At 40.5% G+C, this 21,735-nt stretch overlaps 1 protein-coding gene across 10 annotated transcripts in view; it reads left to right on the top strand.

The window, feature by feature from the left end:
* HDAC9 (histone deacetylase 9) overlaps positions 1 to 21,735 on the top strand; it is a 491,112-nt gene that overhangs the window by 345,358 nt on the left and 124,019 nt on the right. For all 10 annotated transcript variants that reach the window (XR_009631775.2, XM_060782133.2, XM_060782132.2 and 7 more), the window contains 3 exons: positions 3,243 to 3,363; positions 6,669 to 6,718; positions 17,975 to 18,082. Coding sequence is in view for 9 of the 10 variants with exons in the window: in XM_060782133.2 (XP_060638116.2) it covers positions 3,243 to 3,363; positions 6,669 to 6,718; positions 17,975 to 18,082 (279 nt within the window). In the remaining variant the exon portion in view is untranslated. The remainder of the gene's footprint in view (positions 1 to 3,242; positions 3,364 to 6,668; positions 6,719 to 17,974; positions 18,083 to 21,735) is intronic.

The raw sequence follows: 21,735 nt of genomic DNA, 5'->3' as shown, positions 1-21,735 counted from the left end.
AACACTGACATAAAAGCAACAAGGAATATTGTTTACCCACAAGCATAAAGGAATTACATATATTAGAAACCATTTCTTTATTTTCCAGATCACCAGACTGGGCCACAGCAACGTGTGGCAGGGGATGGCTAGTACAGTTATAAGATCTGACATTTCACATTGAACAGTATTTGGGTGTGAACTGGGTTTGAATTTTTTCTCAGGCAAAGTATCACAGAATATATAGTGGAAGCCTAAAGAATTTTAATAAGATTAGCAAAAATTTCTCACGGGGAAATATCACCCATCACTAAAATAAATAATTGATCTCTGCATAAAGGTGTTTCAACATAAGTTATAAGTCTTTTGGATAGTGGAAATTGTATTTTCCATTCTTGGGTATGTTCCAGTTTAAAATTGTGAAAAGAAAATAAAGGCTTCCATTACTTCCTTTAGAGACCATTTTGAGACTTAGTCCAAGTGTTAGGAAATATATTTGAATTATTTAAGTGGGGGAACACAAATTCAATTCATTAGGTCAAGCTGACAGTCTGTTGACAGTCACCGAAATGGTCTCTTTCCCCAAAGGTTTGTTTGCCTTTGAAAACAAAAAAATGTTAGCATTGGAATACAAGTGTGGACTATAAATCTTTGTGAAAGTTGTTTCCTTCTGGCTCACACAACATCAATTACATTACAGAACCTGTTACCAGAACTTTATATAAAACAGTCTTGATTTTTTAGTAGTGGGGGAAAAAACAAACCTTAGTGGTCAAGATGGCAGAGAGGTGATACTAGTGAAGCTGAAGCTGTATTGAGTCCAAATCTTTCCTGGCCTGGAAACTGGGCCAAAGAGTGGCTCATAGTCCACTTGTAACCTGTGAGGATTAAATATGCAGCCCCTCAAGCTCCCTTATGACTCTCAGCCTCATAGCTCTTACATGGGAGCCCCTGGTGGTGCAATGGGTTAAACTCTTGTGCTGGCAGGACCGCTGACCAACAGGTCAGCAATTTGAATTTGGGCAGAGTGGGTTGAGCTCCCTCTGTCAGCTCCAGCTCCCCATGCGGGGACATGAGAAAAGCCTCCCACAAAGATGGTACACATCAGACATCAGGACATCCTCTAGGCAACGTCCTTGCAAACAGCCAATTTTCTCATACCAGAAGCAACTTGCAGTTTCTCAAGTTGCTCCTGATACACACAAAAAGTTCTTACATTGTAAACATACTGTAATGCTATTTGAAGGAAAGTTTTCACCCCAAAATAAACTAAAAAATGGTCACAAATACAACAGTTTGCTTCTGTCACCTTTATAATTTCTTCTGAGGTGGTAGTTTAGCAAACTTCTATAATAGTAATAATAATAATAATAATAATAATAATAATAAATCTTTATTTATACCCCACCATCATCTCCCCAAAGGGGACTCAATGTGGCTAACATGAGGCCAAGCCCAAAAATAATACAGCAAAGTTAGACACAAAACAACAGAAAAAATTACATCACAACAAAATACATAAAATAACAGAATAACACAAACAGTGCGAAATAACATAATAAAAATCAAAAATCAAAATCAAGCTGTTGGTCTTGCTAGTATCCTTTCCACATTTCTAAACGTGGGAGGCAACATATACACTGGAACTTACTGGCCATTGCCTGCGCCTTAATGATGATGGTGGTTCTGGCCTATCACATACCTTAGAGTGGCTCTCCTCTCATACTAAATTTGAGTAGGCTATTCTAAGGAGAGCCAGCATGACTCTGAAGTTCAAGGTCTGAATCCCTGTTCAGCCATGGAAACTCACTGAGTGAGACATGGCAAGTCATGTTCTTTCAACTTTAGAGGAAAGGAAAGGCAACCCCTCCTCTGAACAAATCTTGCCAAGAACAGCCTGTGATAGCATTGCTTTTAGTTGCCATCAGTCAAAAACAGATTGAAGGCCCACAAAAACAACAATTCTTATAAGCCTAGGAGAAGTCAGTAATTGAGCTGTGATGATGTAGGCATATGGAGAATGGCAGTCCTACTTATAATTCAGATAGACTCAGAAAAATTAAATACACAGTTCAGGCTGGCTACTCAAGGTCTGTAGCTATCTATTGATATGTGTCAGTGTGCCTGATGATATGAATAAATGCTATTTCTGTACAAATATTCATAAAGCATTTTGCTTCTGTTTGTATTATCTCAGACCTAAACTAAATGGGACATCGCTTATTCATTTGTTCATCATTCATTCACCCATTGTTTGGAGAGTTTCTTCTTAAGTGAAATCACAGGCATAGGGAGTCCCAGTCCAGAAAGGCAACCTTTTGTTATTTATTTACCTTGAATTGGCACACACACACACACACACACACACACATTCCTGCTAGTTAGACTTTTTAAAAAGACCCAGTTCATCATTAATGTATGGTCTGGTCTGGTCTGGTCTGGTGGCATCTGTTATATGAACAGTATCATGTTTAGGTTCAAAATAGGGAATATTTCTTTCTACAGATATTGCTCTCACATTCATAATGGCTCGCCACTGGCCATGCTGACTGGGACTGGTGGCAGTTGTAGTAAAGTTAAAGGTTTTCCCCTGACATTAAGTCCAGTCGTGTCCGATTCTGGGGGTTGGTGCTCACCTCAATTTCTAAGCCGAAGAGCCATTGTTGTCCATAGATACCTCCAAGGTCATGTGGCTGACATGACTGCATGGAGTGCCGTTACCTTCCCGCCCGAGTGGTACCTATTGATCTACTCACATTTTCATGTTTTCAAACTGCTAAGTTGGCAGAAGCTGGGGCTAACAACAGGAGCTCAGTCCACTCCCCAGATTTGAACCTGTGACATTTTGGTCAACAAGTTCAGCAGCTCAGTTGTTTAACCCACTGCACCACCGGGACTCCGCCAAGTGACAGTTGCAATTCAGTAATATTTAGAGAATGTCATGTGTTCTAATCATGGTATGGTTCAAATAAAATATCAACTCACCAATTTGGAGGTGGATGGGAGGAATTTATTGTTTAGTATGTAAAGTGCTGTTTTATTTTAATATGTTTGCTTTGTTGTGAGATCAATGTGTTGAGTAAAATGTCCCCATGTTTTTACTCCCTTGCATAGCATTAAATAAACTTGGTGTCACATTCCTGTATGATGCAATTATTACTACCCATGATTAATCCGATTAAATGTTATTTTGGATTTGCTTTCTTCCCCCCTCCCTGTCTATTATCAGTAGAATAGTATAAACCTCTACTGCTTTCTTTCAGCGGATCCGAGGTCGAAAAGCCAGTTTGGAAGAAATACAGCTGGTCCATTCTGAACATCATTCATTGCTGTATGGCACCATTTCCCTGAACAGACAGAAGCTGGACCCCAGGAAAATCCTAGGTCTGTAAAGGGTTCTATTCTACTGAGAACAGCACATTCCAGCACTGCCATTAGTCATAGCTGGTGTCAGTTTAAAATACTTGGCAAGCAGCATAAAAAACAAAAACGAGTATCACTTTTTCCAAATGCAATGCATTGTGGAAATAAAATGTTTTAGCAGCAGCCAACATAGATTAGGAAAAGGTCCAGCAGTAAAGCTTGCTCTCTCTCTCTCTGATGATCATGTATGAATATTAATAGTTTTTTGTATTTGAATCTACATTGCAGTGAATTGTCTAATGAAAGGATGAACAAACTCCCATAGTAAAGGTAAAGGTTTTCCCCTGACAAAAAGTCTAGTCATATCTGACTCTGTGGGTTGGTGCTCCTCTCAATTTTTAAGCCAAAGAGCCAGCATTGTCCACAGACACCTCCAAGGTCATGTGGTCAGCATGACTGCATGGAGCACCATTACTTTCCCGATGTATCTACTCAGATTTGCATGTTTTCAAGCTGCTAGGTTGACAGAAGCTGGGACTAACAGCAGAGCTCACCCTGTTCCCCGGAATCAAACCTGCGACCTTTCGGTCAGCAAGTTCAGCAGCTCAGCACTTTAACACACTGCACCACTGGGGGCTCCCATAAAGCCCCCCATAAAATGACCATAAAGGATCACATATGAACCATATCCCAAATGGAAGGTGCTAGGCCTGTTTCACCAGATCAATCCTACCATATAGCAGTGTGAAGTATGATTACGAGTTTTCAGTGCTGTGCCAACACATTTGCCATGATAGTCCTAACTTTGTGCCAGCCATCAGCTGTGTCCAGAGACAGTTCAATAAACAGATTTCCTCGTGCCTACATTATATAGCTAGCTATACACAAAGTTACGCAACGTAACAGGTTATGTAGGATTCCAGCAATTAATAATAGCAAACAATATCTAAAAGCTTTTGGAAAGCAAAGATAATCTGAGAACTAGGAACAATTGCCTTTAACTAAAGAAAAGCTTATCTTTAGTTCATTGCTATGGACTATACACCATTCCAAACAATCTAAGTTTTCATAGCTTCCAAAACAGCTCCATAATAATTCCTTTAATAAGGACAATTCAGGGTTTCTGTCCCCTTTTACTCCTAATAATGGCAAAGTAATAACTGCTAAAATTGTGCATCAAGCCATCTCAGTGGGTAATGCTTCATTTTAAGTATATCTGACACATAAGGAATGCACACTGTATGTGTGAATATATTACAGCTCCAGGGCATCCTTTTCATGCTCTTTACCAGAATCACTACTGGCCTGACTGTGATGATAATGGAAACCACTAAAGACCTTCAGACCTTTCCTGCTTCTGATTAACTTGTACATAATGCAATGTATGTGCCTTGACAAATACTGGCACAAGAGCACCATGCTATAAACTTGGAACCGGAAACTCCAAATATTGTGCATTATAGATTCAGCCAAAGTACTAAGTAGATAATTATAGTATATTTTAAAAGATTGGGGTTTCTTAACACAAGACAGAGGGACCAAGATTGTACTAATTATTTTGCCAGTTTCAAAAGATTATTTACTCTTCCAAAAGATTGCGCAGATCTATCTCATTTGGATTGTTCCTTCACTGTACAATTTTTCCCTGCCCCCTGGTGGCACAGCGGATTAAACTGCTAAGCTGCTGAATTTGCTGACTGAAAGGTTGACAGAATCCAGGGAGTGGGGTGAGTGCCCGCTCTTAGGCCTTCTTCCAACCTAGCAGTTGGAAAACATGCAAATGTGAGTAGATCAATAGGTACCACTTCTTTGGGAAGGCAATGGAGCTCCATGCAGTCATGCTGACCACATGACCTTGAAGGTGTCTACAGACAATGCTGATTCTTCAGCTTAGAAATGGCGATGAGCACCCCCCCCCCCCCCCAGAGTTGGACATGACAAGACTTATTGTCAGGGGAAACTTTTGCCTTTTAGGGCAGAGTAGGGGCCGATCCTACAGGATCTGTGGTCCTTGCACCTTATCCTATCATCGCGATGAGTTGTTTGACTCATTAGCAGATAGTTATTTGTACTCGGTAAGATTTTAATTTACTCCTGGGTTGTGCCACACTGTGACCTTGAATATGTAGGTTGACCTAGAACAGGATGGGCAAAATGTGGACCTCCAGATGTGATTTAACAACTCCCAACATTTCTCACTACTACCTATATTGGCTAGCGCTATTAGGAGTTGCATCTCTATGACATTTGGAAGACTGTATTTTCTCCTATGCTGAGAGGTCAAGGAGTCTTATTTACTTTATCTTACCTTTCTGTGAGACAAGTGAGCCCCTTTTGTTTTGCTTCCAGTCACTTTCTATCATCTGACATCAAATCTTCTTTTATGACCACATCACATGGAGGCCAAGAAGCATCTTCTTCCAGTTTCTCGGGGCTGCCGGCATCCTGCAGGCCTGGAGTCCACTGGAGACCATCAGATGATGCAGGGCTAATTCTGGCAGGGCTCCATGCTGGCAGTGTGCCAACAGATCAGAGACACAAAGCCCTGAGGAATCAAGCATACACCTGACTTCTCATAGAAGAAGCTAGGGAGGATGGGGAACAGCAGCAAAACGTCATGCAAAGAGATCCCATGACAAACCATGGTAAAGGGACAAAGTGGTACATTGCCCTGTGGCTTCCCCCACTGTCCCCCAGTTTCTCAGCCTCCATGTGATAAGATTCTTAGCCTTTTCAGAGTCCCTCAAAGCCATTTTCCTCCTTTCTTCTGCCTTCTCATAACAAATTTATGTTAACTTCTGTATCACAGCAGTCGGCTTATTGACAGCTTTTGTTTCTGCTCCGTTATTAAATAAACCAAACATTCCCAGTCCTTACTGAGTTTCTAGACTTTGGGGATTTCAAGTTTCAAGTGCAAATCTTACTGTATTTTGAAGTATGTGTGAACCATTATATATTATCAGTGGTTGGGTTAGCGTATTTTTTTAAAAAAAAATGAAACCTGCTAGTTGAAAAGTTAGCTTTATGGAACAATGGATATGCCAGTTTAAATGCTGATGATCAAGACAGTAAGTAAATACCAAATACCATAGACTTTTGGGTTCCTTTCTTGAACCCCTTGCAAAAAAGAATGTCTATATCTGCATTATACTTAAATTATCCTGCCCAGTAGAGTTTAACAAGTTCAGCATTTTGAATATTTTATATTGATGGAAAAGATTTAAGTGGTGAATTATATGTTGACAAATTGTTGAAAATGGTTGAAAATGAAGTACTTAAATAGACTTTTGTCTTGTGTTTACTCCCCCCCCTTCTTTTAAATGTAGGAGGTGTGCCTCAAAAACTCTTTTCATTGCTGCCCTGTGGAGGACTTGGGGTAAGTGGAATTTGTTTCAATTCAGTAGGGTGGTGTAGAGATATCCTACTATGATATGAAGTGGCATGTTCTCTTCTTATAAATGTGGGATGGAAATGTTAAATATCATTAGAAGCTGCAAGATTAAGTTGATGTTTTCACTTATCCTTCTAATTGAGATACATTTAAATATATACACCACCTATTTTAAACCTTATCGGGAATATATTGTAATTAGTGAAAAATGCTATCATGATAGAGACAATGTTGTCACACAGCCTTGGTTTTGTAAATGGAAGTGATATATTAAACCACACATGTGCTCTATGGCCTGACTCTAATCAGTACAAACTAGAATGAAGTAATTCATAGAATCATAGAGTTTGGAGAGACCTCATGGGCCATCTAGTTCAACCCCCTGCCAAGAAACAGGAAAATTGCATTCAAAGCACCCCTGACAGTTAGCTATCCAGCCTTTGTTTAAAAGTCTCCAAAGAAGGAGTCTCCACCACATTCCGGAGCAAAGAGTTCCACTGCTGAACAGCTCCCACAGTTAGGAAGTTCTTCCTAATGTTCAGATGGAATCTCCTTTCTTGTAGTTTAAAGCCATTGTTCCACGTCCTAGTCTCCAGGGTAGCAGAAAACAAGCTTGCTCCCTCCTCCCTATGACTTCCTCTCATATATTTATACATGGCTATCATGTCTCCTCTCAGCCTTTTCTTCTTCAGGCTAAACATGTCCAGATCTTTAAGCAGCTCCTCATAGGGCTTGTTCTCCAGACCCTTGATCATTTTAGTCACCCAACTCTGGACACATTCCAGCTTGTCAACATCTCCCTTCAATTGTGGTGCCCAGAATTGGACACAGTATTCCAGGTGTGGTCTGACCAAGGCAGAATAGAGGGGTAGCATTACTTCCCTGGATCTAGACACTATACTCCTATTGATGCAGGCCAAAATAATTGAAGCCATAGGATATATACTTAAAGGTATATTTTGTACACTTAAAGATTGGGTAAAATTAGAAGGTAAGTAAATAAAAAATTACACATGAAATGTAAACATTAAGAAGGAATTTGGAAAATAGGAGAGAAGGGGAGGGTGTTGGCTACAACAATAGTGGGCATCAATAAATTCATTTATTGATGGCATGTGAAAATTAACATAAGAGGGCAGTCATAACTCTAGCCGAGTATCTTTACTAGATGTCAGATAAGTCCTATCTTTGTTGTTGTTGTTCATTCGTTCAGTCGTCTCCGACTCCTCGTGACCTCATGGACCAGCCCACGCCAGAGCTCCCTGTCGGCCGTTACCACCCCCAGCTCCCTCAAGGTCAGTCCAGTCACTTCAAGGATGCCATCCATCCATCTTGCCCTTGGTCGGCCCCTCTTCCTTTTGCCTTCCACTTTCCCCAGCATAATTGTCTTCTCTAGGCTTTCCTGTCTCCTCATGATGTGGCCAAAGTACTTCAACTTTGTCTCTAGTATCTTTCCCTCCAGTGAGCAGTCGGGCTTTATTTCCTGGAGGATGGACTGGTTGGATCTTCTCGCAGTCCAAGGCACTCTCAGCACTTTCCTCCAACACCACAGCTCAAAAGCATCGATCTTCCTTCGCTCAGCCTTCCCTAAGGTCCAGCTCTCACATCCGTAGGTTACTACAGGGAATACCATGGCCTTGACTAGGCGGATCTTTGTTGCAAGTCTGATGTCTCTACTCTTCACTATTTTATCGAGACTGGACATTGCTCTCCTCCCAAGAAGTAAGTGTCTTCTGATTTCCTGGCTACAGTCTGCATCTGCAGTAATCTTTGCACCTAGAAATACAAAGTCTGTCACAGCCTCCACGGGTTCTCCCTCTATTTTCCAGTTGTCAATCATTCTTGTTGCCATAATCTTGGTTTTTTTGACGTTTAGCTGCAACCCGGCTTTTGCGCTTTCTTCTTTCACCTTGATTAGAAGGCTCCTCAGCTCCTCCTCGCTTTCGGCCATCAGGGTGGTGTCATCTGCATATCTGAGGTTGTTAATGTTTCTTCCAGCAATTTTCACCCCAGCTTTGCATTCATCCAGCCCCGCACATCGCATGATGTGTTCTGCATACAAGTTAAAAAGGTTGGGTGAGAGGATGCAGCCTTGCCGTACGCCTTTCCCAATCTTGAACCAGTCTGTTGTTCCGTGGTCAGTTCTGACTGTTGCTACTTGGTCCTTGTACAGATTCCTCAGGAGAGAGAGAAGGTGGCTTGGGATGCCCATCCCACTAAGAACTTGCCACAATTTATTATGATCCACACAGTCAAAGGCTTTAGAATAGTCAATGAAGCAGAAGTAGATGTTTTTCTGAAACTCCCTGCCTTTCTCCATTATCCAGCGGATACTGGCAATCTGGTCTCTCATTCCTCTGCCTTTTCTAAACCCAGCTTGAACATCTGGCCACTCTCGCTCCATGTATTGCTGGAGTCTTCCTTGCAGGATCTTGAGCATTATCTTACTGGCATGAGAAATAAGGGCCACTGTACGGAAGTTGGAGCAGTCTTTCGCATTTCCCTTTTTTGGTATGGGGATATAAGTTGATTTTTTCCAGTCTGATGGCCATTCTTGTGTTTTCCATATTTGCTGGCAAATGGCATGCATCACCTTGACAGCATCATCTTTTAAGATTTTAAACAGTTCAGCTGGGATCCCGTCGTCTCCTGCTGCCTTGTTGTTAGCAATGCTTCTTAAGGCCCATTCAACCTCACTCCTCAGGATGTCTGGTTCTAATTCATTCACCACACCGTCATAACTATCCTCAATATTATTATCCTTTCTATACAGATCTTCTGTATAGTCTCACCACCTTCTCTTGATCTCTTCAGCTTCTGTTAAGTCCCTGCCATCTTTGTTTCTTATCATACCAATTTTTGCCTGAAATTTACCTCCAATGTTTCTAATTTTCTGGAAGAGGTCTCTTGTCCTTCCTATTCTGTTGTCTTCTTCCACTTCCATGCATTGCTTATTTAAAAATAGTTCCTTATCTCTTCTGGCTAACCTCTGGAATTGCGCATTTAACTGGGCATATCTCCCCTTACTATCACTGTTTCCTTTTGCTTTCCTCCTTTCTTGGGCTACTTCCAGTGTCTCAGCAGACAACCATTTTGCCTTCTTGGTTTTCTTTTTCTTTGGAACGTACTTTGTTGCCGTCTCCTGAACAATGTTGCGGACTTCTGTCCATAGTTCTTCTGGGACTCTGTTTACTAAATCTAGTCCTTCAAATCTGTTCTTCACTTCCACTGTATATTCGCTCGGAATGTTAGTGAGATCATATCTAACTGGTCTGTGTATTTTCCCTGATCTCTTTAGTTTTATTTTAAATTGAGCAATAAGAAGTTCGTGATCTGAGCTACAGTCAGCCCCAGGTCTTGTTTTCACCGACTGGATGGATGTCCGCCACCTTTGGCTGCAAAGGATGTAGTCAATCTGATTTCGGTGCTGACCATCTGGTGAAGTCCATGTGTAAAGCCGTCTTTTAGGTTGTTGGAAGAGAGTGTTTGTTATGCACAGCGAGTTTTCCTGGCAAAATTCTATCAGCCTGCATCCCGCTTCATTTTGTTCTCCCAGACCATGCTTGCCTGTGATCCCAGTTGTCATTTGACTTCCCACCTTGGCATTCCAGTCTCCTGTAATGAAAATAATGTCTCTTTTTGGTGTATTATCCAGTAGGTCCTGCAGATCCTCATAGAACTGATCTACTTCTGCTTCTTCAGCAGCTGTGGTTGGGGCGTATATTTGGATCACTGTAATGTTGAAAGGCTTTCCTTGCACTCGAATTGAGATCATTCTGTCACTTTTTGGGTTGTATCCAAGCACCGCTTTAGCGAATTTCTTATTAATTATGAAGGCTACTCCATTTCTTTGATATTCCTCTTGTCCGTAGTAATAGATCTGGTGGTCATCTGATGTGAAGTGGCCCATTCCAGTCCATTTCAGTTCGCTGACCCCCAGAATGTCTATCTTTAGTCTTGACATCTCACCAATAACAACATCCAATTTGCCTTGGCTCATAGATCTTACATTCCAGGTTCCTATGGTGTGTTGATCTTTAGAGCATCGGATTCATCGTTCACCTCCAGTACCATCGGCCGCTAGCCTTCCTTTCAGCTTTGAGCTAGCTGCGTCATCACATCTGGGGCTAGTTGAACTTATCCTCTGCTCCTCCCCAGTAGCATTTTGGCCATCTTCCGACCTGGGAGTCCCATCTTCCAATGGCATACGGACATATCTCTGGTTGTACTGGTCCATTTAGTTTTCTTGGCAAGGATACTGGAGTGGTTTGCCATTGCCTTCCCCAGGGATCACGCTTGGTCTGACCTCTCTGCCACGACCGTCCCGTCTTGGGTGGCCCTTCACGGTTTCGCTCATGACATCATTGAGGTGCTCAAGCTCCAGCGCCCCGACAAGGCGGTGATCCTTTGCTGGAGAAGTCCTATCTACATCAGGAATTTATCACACTATATATCATGGGGAGGAGGTAGATAGGCAATGATTTCATGCAGTAGTGACCGTCACCAAAAATCATGGTCCTGCTTCAATGCTGGTTTTCTTCCTTCCAGCAAACCTTTAAAGAGGTCCCTAGCTTTATTTCTCTCAGCTAGTGGGCTCATATAATTAATAAGAAAGAACAGGATTTATGCTAAAAATCATCACTTTCTAGCTTCAAAACAACGGTTGTTTTTGAGTTGTCAGTTATAACTTGGAAGTGAGCCTACCCCCTATTTCTCCAATTCATTTAGATAAATTGATAACAGGCTGCATGTTTTGTGGTTCAGAGGAGGAAACACCAATCACAGCATTATTGGCAGTCAATATGATTTTTGACATGCTGTAAAAAGCATAAAAGGTCCTAAAGCATTTGTTGTTTACATGAGGAATGGGCTCTCAAGCTGTGAAGGAGCTAAGTTTGAGTTTCCCTGCTACTCCAGGGACCTTCCTGTAGTCAAAAGAGAATTCCACATTTATCGTATCTAGTGGGGCACTCGCTCCATGCTAAGATGTTTAGAAATAGAGAAGGAAAAAAGCAAGAAGCCAAAAAGTGAGTGTACAATATCAGACTCTTGGAAATATTATTTTGAGGACTTAATCCTCCAGAACCCCTCAGATTCTAGGAGTTATCTTCCCAAAAAGGGGGTGTTTTCCATGCTTTTCTGAGCATTCTGAGCTTTTCTAAGCTTTTCTAGAGTCCTAAGCAATGCTAATGAATAGGTGATAAACTTGCAGGAAATCCATGAATGTGCCACAAAAGTTAGGATCTGTGTGAAACAAACTCTGCAACCTTTTCCATTTTTGACAGATCAAAATGAGTTGATATTTACCATGAATTTGCCACTATGATGTGGTCATTAATAGAAGCTGATTCCCAAATTCATTGAGGAAAATGCTGGGCAGTATATTATTATCATTACTATTATTATTATTATTATTATTAATGTATATTTATACCCCGTTTGTTTCTCCTGAAGGAGATGCAAAGCAGCCAATGCATCAGTGCTATATTATAAACCAAAAAGCTGTGGTTACTTTGCATGGTTGAATCGTGTGTAATTACCATTATCTGCTTATGATTCCCTAGACCACAAGGGGTGCCAACATTGACTAGTAAAGGCAAAGAGTTATCAGAGATGAATATTGTTCTATAATTCTTATTCCCAGTGTTTTGGGGGGAAACCAACACCACTGACAATTCTTCAGGGGTGAGGGGCAAATCTCTTTCAGATCTTGGAATCATCATCATTATCACCACCACCACCTTTCCCAAGTGGCGATTTATTTCCACCAGAGGAAAAAAATGAGATCTGTTATGAAATCAAGGAGAGGAAGGGAAGCATCCTACACACATCCCTACACACACAGTGTGTGTGTGTGGGGGGGGGGTGACTTATCTGGATCCACAATTCTCATGGTATCTGACCATGCTTTGAACTGGTATAGACTAATTCCTATCCTTTTAAAAAAGTTGGGAGCAGTCATCTTCATTGTGGACACATGTGTTAAGTCCATGCCTTTCAGCACTTCTGTTCTCCTAAAGCACTATCAGGTGGACCACCATTTAAATTGTGTTCTGAGCCATTTTGGCTTTAAATAACTTATGGTAAATCAGCATGGTCTCATCAAAGGAACTTTTTCTGTCTCAGCAAAGAAATGATAGCATTTCTTTTGCTCTCTTAGTATTTTGTACAAACTCAAAGGTTCTTTCTGATAGAGAGATGGAAATGGTTGCCCTCACTGATTTCTTGAACTGGAGCCACTCAGCGTATTCCTCATCTTCATCTTCTGGCAAATCTTGGCTACAGATTTCAGTCTGTCTGACATTCAGGATTAATTCCAGTTGGTTTTTCCAAAGCCCTTTTGGGAAACATACATAGGAATGTGGGGGAAGACATCCCTCAGCTTAGCCCAGTCTCTAGTCTAGTTACTCACTGATTACTAGAAACTTGATGACACACAAAACTTGCACAGTCCAGGGATGAAACCCAACAATAGCAAAATTATACTTTTACAGATGTAACCAGTATGTCCAAGAAAATGATATTTTTACTATAATCAATCAAAATCAGTGGGATTTACTTCAAAGTGAAAGAGGTTCAGAAGGGCATTTCAGACAGTATTTCACAATTAGAAGTATTTAGATTCTTTCATTCAAATAGGAACCACGGTTAAAGGAAAACGTTTCAGCAGCATTCACATGGGAGCAGTAATATTTTACCATAACCTAGAATAGCAGGGCACCAGTTCTTCTAGGCTCACAGACTTGCACCAACACACTCTGGCAGTACTGTCTTCTCTGAATGAGTCTTTTTCTGGCTGTCATATTCAAATGCCACACACAATTCTTAATAGGAGGTACACTTTGTGAAGGGACTGAATTGGATTCAATTTCTACGAGTTTGCCAGTAAAAGATGGAGAGTTGGGAACAGGGCTGGAGAGGGAAAGGATGAAAGCAAATATATTTATTCTGGAAGCTAATGTCAGAATGTAAGCTTCTAAAAGCTTTTCTACCCACCAAGATACATGGATTCAGGAAAGAGAGCATAAATCCATGTGCAACATGACAAATCTCTGGTTTCCTGCTAATTTTTAAATGATAGGTTAGAATCATACTATAAAATTGACAATTTTTTAGCTGCACCCGTCCATCTCATTATATGTGCAAGTGTGCATATGTACCCATTAGGACGGTGCGATAAATGAAAAAAAATGTTCCAATACTCATTACAAAATGAGGGGCGCTGGCGAGTCATTTCTAGTGTTTCTAAAATATTGTAAGTTTCTGTTTGATTACTATAATGAGAGTAATGAATTGTTACTATTTTGTTAAGTAATTGCACAGGGTGACAATAAGCAACAGGCCTATTTACATGATGGACCAGCCAATGAAGGACCATCAATGAAGGACACTCTCCCCCTCCAATAGGTCTGAGTCCCTCTAGGGGTGAGAAAAGTGGTATATAAATACTGTAAATAAATAAAAAAATAAAATTTAGCTAGCCAAATGCCACAAAAAGGGGTGAGTGGGGCTCCCACTCCCCCTGCTGCCAACCCTGACTCCAATGCAACCAACAAACCCCAATAGCCCGAAGAGTCCCCAAATTGTACAGTCCAAAGAGTCCCCAAAGTGCGCAGCCCAACAGTCCAAACAAGCAAAAGGTGCCTTGGCTTGGGAGAGGCCTGGCGCAGCTTTAAATAGGCTGTCAGCAGTTCACCGCGATAGCTGGCCCCAGCCTATCAGGGGGCAGGGCGTGGCAGGATTCAGCAGTGATTGGCTGGCCAGCCTCGCTGCACGGCATTTCTTAATGTTTCCAAAATACAGGAACATAGCAGAGAAATGGTGCAGGACATGCACAATATTGTTCTATTACTTCACTGTGTGTAATGTTTCTATGCTGTAGGTAAAAAATCCAGTAGCTTTCATATGGGATCAATGCAAATTAATTTTTATTTAATCCATCCAATCTTTTGAAGTAATCCTGCATATACTTCAGGGACAGGTAGTTTAATTTCTATCATCTGTGGCTTTACTAACATTGAGCTGTGCTATCCATGGCAGTGACTAAGCAGTGCTGGACTTATTTGGAAATGCTTGCAGCTTCTATATTCATTCAGGAAACCCGAAATGAAGTAAATCCATATGTGCCTTAAAAATCCTTATACTTCAGAGTGGGGCTGTATATTCTGGCTTGTAACATTGTCAGGAACGATTCTGCCTGTTTGAAGTGTTGCTGAAATAAGAACAAGGTCGATGCTTCAACTTTTATTGTTGTTGTATTTCAAAATTCCTAGTTTAAAGGAGCTTGCTGGTGTTCATGTTTTCAGATGTTGTATATTGTATGTGTGTCTGTGAACTGAAAAGAATGACGTAACACATGCAATATTCATCAAACTTCAAAAGATTTCTAAGAGAGCCCAACAAACATAGTCTGCCAGTGCTTGCTACTTTCAAGGGTCCACCATTGCTGAAAATGCTGCTTTGGAAATCTCTTCCTCACTTTTCTCATGCTCCAAATATCACTGAATTGGGTTTGTTATAATTTCTGAATGGCTGAAGAACATCTTGAAGAGGAACAAGAGAAGAGGGAATTGAGGTATTGATGTACAAGACGGATACATTTGTAATGTTCTACATCATCAGATCTTAGATGGAATATTACAATCTACATTAGTTGGCTATGCATAATTAGGTAACATCTTCTGGGCTGGACCTCAAACTTACTTTACCAGGCCGCAACCCCTTGCGGTGAAGTAGGTCCATTCAACTATTGACTGTGGCACAAGAAAGAGTTTGCCTCCTTCCCTTTCCATCAACAAATGATGCTAAGACAAGTAATTCTGATTCCTTCTGATTGTCAGTGCCTTACTCACTGGTGGGAAAGGATTGGAAACATCCTCCTCCTTGTGTTCCAATCAACTGCAACAGAGATCTAATGTGGCTTATAATAAATATAATAATAATAGTTTTGGAGCACAATACTCCTGACCTCACGATTGTGTTAAATAACAAGGTATGGATTTTCGATGTTGTAATCCCAGGTGACAGCAGTATTGAAGAAAAACAACTGGAAAAGCTGACACAATAAGAGGATTTAAAGATCGAACTACAAAGACTCTAACACAAGCCAGTCAAGGTGGTCCCAGTGGTAATCGGCACACTGGGTGCAGTGCATGAAGACCTTGACATGCACTTAAACACAATCGGCGCTGACAAAATTACCATCTCCCAACTACAAAAGGCCACCTTACTGGGATCTGCATACATTATTCACCAATACATCACACAATACATCACAATACATGCATCTAACCACAATCACACACAATTAAAAGCTTCATCAAATCAATCCTAGCCTTTAAAAAATTAAAAATGGACACTTGCTGTCTAATGGGGAGGTCTTGCTTCAGCAGGTATATCAAAGCCCCATGGATCTTTGGCTATATGTTTATATTGTGTCCGATGTGTGATCTAATACAACAGCCAGCAGAGTGTCTGGTGTGAACTCATCTTGTGTTTCAAATAATAATAATAATAATAATAAACTTTATTTATATACCACTCTATCTCCCCGGGGGGAACTCATGGCGGTTTCCAAGTCATAACATCAGAACATACAGAGTCGCAACAAAAACAATAATAACAATAAGAACAACATAAGCATAGAATTACCCAATAACACATATATATTAAAAGAAATCCTGCCTGTTCTTCATGTTCATTTGTTAGGGCATGGGAAGGAATGGGTCAGGACAATTGAAAAGGCTGGGCAAAGACTGGTACAAATTTAAGATGGATCCAGCATTTGGGTACAGTACTGGAATAGGTTAGCAACAGTAACAGGCACGGGCCTGTGGCTGCTCATTTCCAGGTGCCTATTATGAGAATGCCCAGGGTAATATATAGGGGGTGTGAGGTCGTATCTAGACAGTGCCTGGGCTGAGCTAGCACTGGTCGCTCTCAAAGATTTATTGAAACCACCACGTCTTCAAACTCTTACGTAGAAAGGGGAGGGATGAGCCCTGTCTTATTTCCCTTGGAAGGGCATTCTAGAAGTGGGAGGCCACCACCAAGAAGGCCCTCTCTCTTGTCCCCACCAACTGTGCTTGTGACGGTGGTGGGATCAAGAGGGGACCTCCCCAGAGGATCTTAGGCTTCTCTTGGGTACAGCAGTTTAGCAGGACAACTATTTAATGTTGAATAAGGAGCAGTTATATATGTGTAACACTAGGTTATGAATCCCTAACTGCAACACAGAAGGCCAGCCAATGACATTACTTGTAACACACCATCCTAAGTCCTGTTATTAGTTTGAACTAGAATAGATCCATTGCATCTGTGGGATTTACATATGTGTTTATTCTCTATTCATCAGTTGAGTCAATCAGCCTACTTTAGTTGGCACTAACCAATTGGATGTAAGTAAGAATGAAACTGCAATAATTTACTATCTGAGCTTTGGACCAGCACTGATCCAAGCAGAGGCTACCACTTTGAACAGCACTGTTCTAGTGTTGTTCAAAGTGGTAGCCCCCGAGGAGGGCTTCTCAGGCGATTAAGTCTCTCAGATGCCCCATACTTTGCTTTCTGTGCCTGCACTCAAGTGCTAAGTACTTAGACGTTTTCTGATCTGTACTGCACATGGCTATAAAGGGATACTTCACATCTTAGGACTGAGACCCAGAGTTTTTATTTTACAATATCTGAAAGGTATAAAAATATTTTCCACCAATTACATATTTTAAAAAATAAACAAATAAAACGTTTCCCACAGCTGAGTTCCTTTTAGTATAGCATTTGTGTAAGCTTACAAATTTTACAGAGGTTTTTGTTCTGGCCTTTGCAAAACCAAGAAGCAAGACTATGGTGAATGAAATACACACATACACACACAAAGCGAGCGCAGCACCTCTTACTATAGCCGGGCGTCTAAGGGGCATGTAACTAGGCCAGCTCTGGCCTATGTAATACTGTTTGTAATGGGAAATCTAAACAGGGAATGGCAGTGAGGCATGACAGGAATGTGTTTCCATTGGAGAAGTCGGTGCAAAGAAAAAAGTATAAGCAAAGCCATGTCCAGAAGGCCTGTTCAGCTGGCCAAGACGGAAGACTAATGTTATTGTACATTACCTGTCACCGTGCCAGCCCTCCCTCACTGATTTGTTTTCTCTTATATGCTCTCTCTCTCTCTTTCTTTTTCTCTTTCATTCTTTCTTTCTCTGCTCCCCCACCCCCCTGCCCCTCTGCTAACTGTTTTCTCAGGTGGACAGTGACACCATTTGGAATGAGCTGCATTCGTCCGGTGCTGCACGCATGGCTGTTGGCTGTGTCATCGAACTGGCTTCCAAAGTGGCCTCAGGAGAGCTGAAGGTGAGGTCTGGGTTGCATTGTGTGTGGGAAAACCAGGGGAAAGGCCGAAAGTAATGTTGTCGTTCTGAAGCTGAAGAAAGAGGGGAGCGGAGGAAAGGGAACAAGGAAGATGGTAGGTCACGAAGGTGTGGTAGTCTAAATAGCTTTGCTTGGTCAGTCAGGAGATTGTTTTATTACTCCGGAGCCTTCCAATTCACCAGAGACAGTTTGGCTGCCAGGATCCTACAGTATTATTACAATTGTACCACAAGAATGGATTGCACATCCATTGTCCAAGCTGAAATGACTCAGAAGATGTATAGAAATGCAACTCTAAAATTCCATATTGGAACAAGTGTGTGTCTTATTGAGTTGTGAGCAAAGGGTCAAAAATACCACCCAAAGTGAAGAAAAGTAAATAACAGACTTGTGGGCTTTGAAGAAAAATAATAACCGTGTTGATTTGAAGGGTAACGGTGCAGAGTATGCCTTTCCATCAAACAGCCTCAAACTTTAAGCAATTCCTCCCCTGCTCCAGTTTTGAGCTTTCTCTCTATACAATCCAAAAAAGTACAAAATCCAAATCATCCCCAACCCAAACAATTTTTAAACAATGTGTTGACGTTTTACTTGATACTTTGACAAGCTTATTTTAAACGTGCACCATGTACTCTGCTCGAATGCTCTGATGCTCTAATTATCATCCTTAAAAAGAACCCATCATTCTAGAACATGGCCATACAGACCGAAATACTTACAACAACCCAGTGATTCTGGCCATGGAAGCCTTCGACAATACAAACCCATCATTAGTAAAAGTGTTTGTAAACATTTTGGTCAAATAAGTGATAGCTTGTATATAGTGATCCACAGCTGAGTACACAGTCTGGATTTGATATATGTTATACTGTCGTAATCCAAACTGGAACAAAGTCCCATCTTTACCATTCATTTTTTAATTATGATTTTTATCAATCACATACATTTATGGGTAAATCAATCATGTTTACCTGGTATCCCAAACTCACCAAGGATAATTTACAAAGAGAAAATCCCTAGATATTTCCTTAATTACAATGCTATTGCATAATGGCTTGTAGTCAACCATTTAACCTTTGAAGGAAAAAGATCTAATTAGAAGTCAAATTGATAGTGATGAGATAGCATCAGAAACTCAATGCTGGAAAGTTCTCCCTATATATGCTTTTCTGAGAACTGAGGTCTACGGATGTAGGTTTTCCTCGGTCTGTCATCTGTGATAGCAATGCACTATCATAGAATATAATAATAATAATAATCATCTTTATTTATACCCCACCACCATCTCCCCAATGGGGACTCCGAGCAGCTTACATGGGACCAAGCCCGGACAACATATTACAGCAAAATAAGACCAAAACATAAACAACAAGCAACATCATCAAAATTACATTAAAAAGCACATGAATACAGTAACAAAATAACATTACAATAAACACAATTACAGTAACAGTGGGCGGGCCACATGTACAGGATAAAATGTTAAAAAACTCTAATGAGATAAAAATAGGAGCAAGTTATTTGCCGGGAGCTCATAAAAACACACAGGGTTGTAAAACTAAACTTCCCATTTGGGGGCATGTACTCCAGTGACAGAAGCGTTGAGAGGAACAATAGTGTCATATTGTACACCTACTCGCCAAAGGCGCAACAGAAGAGCCAGGTTTTAAGGTTCTTTTTAAACGTTTCTAGTGTAGGGGCTTTCCTGATCTCTCCAGGTAATGAGTTCCAGAGTTGGGGATTATGGGAGAGAGCATTCTCTTACAGGGCTCCGTGTTTGTGGAATATCCTTCCTTGGAGGCCAAGTTAGCGAAGACGTTCCACCAGCAAGCTAAAATACAGTCGGCCTTTAATGAGGTTTGATTTCATGAACCTCCACGGATACCAAAATCTGTGGATGCTCAAGTCCCATAATGTACAATGATGTAGTAAAACGGTGTCCCTTATATAAAATGTCAAAATCAAGGTTTACTTTCCAGAATTTTGTGGGGAATATTTTCAAACTGTAGATGGTTGAATCCATGGATGTAGAACCTGGATGTGAAGACTCAACTGCACCTTCGTGACCCACCATCTTCCTTTTCAATAAAGCATTTGGGGCCCAGTCCATTTTCCCCTCTCCAAAGTAGATGTGTTTGAGTTCTTTTAACCTGTTTTAACTGTGGAATTCACACACACTGTACCCATGCCAGGGAAAAAATGCTCTCTCTATGTTCTCTGGGTGATTCTATGATATGCTTACTTTAGAAGTTACCAAAGAGATCTGTTGGAGGATCTAGAAATTCCTAGAGAGGATATATCTCCAGGAATCTCTACATCCTCCAACTCAACTCTATTTTATACTCAAACTGGAACTAAACTAATTTAATGCCATTATATTGTATTTGTGGTTTAAGGAAATTGCAGTCCAGATTTGGGGGGGGGGGGGGTCTCGCTGTATCATTTTAAGCATGTTATCTGAAAATCAGATGTTGTTATAAAAGTCAAGACATAAATATTCTAGATAAAATAGCGATAATAATAATATGTGGGTTCACAGCATTGCAGCATTGCATATTCTTGATATTTATATCGCATACCATATGAAAAGGTAACAGTCAAATAGTCACTTTAATTTTTGCTTGACAGCATACTCTGTTTTAAATTAGTTAAGATGTACTCAAAATGGCCAGTTTCGATAAATAATATGACTGCTGATTTTTGTACTAATTCTTAGGAAACCCTTCTATATGAATCAATGAGCACACTCATAATGAAGGAATTGTAATTTTTGGCATTTTCAGCGTTTTCTGTTTTAAAAAATACTGGAATTAGGAAGCTGAACTTATTACATGTTCTTATCTTTAATCAGTATATACTTTCCTGATAAAACAAAATTTAAAAGCCAGACTAGATAAGAATAATCGTACATGCTTTATGTGCAGTTGACACAACCAGGATTTGCTGAAAGACCCGTATTGCTTATCTCTCTGGATTTATGGCATCTTTTGGATTGTGGCTTTACTCTCTACTGTTTATCTCTGTGTAATGAAATACTTTAACAACAAAGTTGTCAATCAGTCTGTTTTTCCAAGAGCCACTGAAGTAGCTGGAATAAAGAAACAAATGCAACATGAATAGAACCCCTGATGATACATTTTTATTTACAATTTATTTTTAAAAGATGATACAGAACAGTGCTATTCAAAGGGATGATCTTTGGACTGATGCTGGTCCCTGAGCCGTAGGCCTCTGGACCATACTGCAATTCCAGGAAAGAAAGAAAGAAAGAAAGAAAGAAAGAAAGAAAGAAAGAAAGAAAGAAAGAAAGAAAGGCAAGCAATTGACTTCCTGATAAATTCCAAGCCCACAATAGCAATCTGAGAAGCACTGATATAGAAGCTTGTAAAGGGAACGACTCTAGGTCAAACCCACAAGTTTACAATGCAAATTGAAATATGGGATAGTTTGAGCACACAGTGAAGTTAACATATGAGATTTCAAAACTATCAATCACTATTTCTCTTCAGAGCAAGAAAATATGGTTGACAAATGGTATCCACAGAATGACACATTTTTATCCTACATTAATGTCTACTTTTGGCATGTCAAAATGTTAAGTTTTGCAACCCAAAAAAGAAGAAACTTGTGAATTT

Source organism: Anolis sagrei, chromosome 6 (assembly GCF_037176765.1).
Source record: "Anolis sagrei isolate rAnoSag1 chromosome 6, rAnoSag1.mat, whole genome shotgun sequence".
Taxonomy (NCBI): domain Eukaryota; kingdom Metazoa; phylum Chordata; class Lepidosauria; order Squamata; family Dactyloidae; genus Anolis; species Anolis sagrei.
The sequence above is the reverse complement of the archived record's forward strand: the minus strand, read 5'-3'. Positions and strand labels throughout refer to the sequence as shown.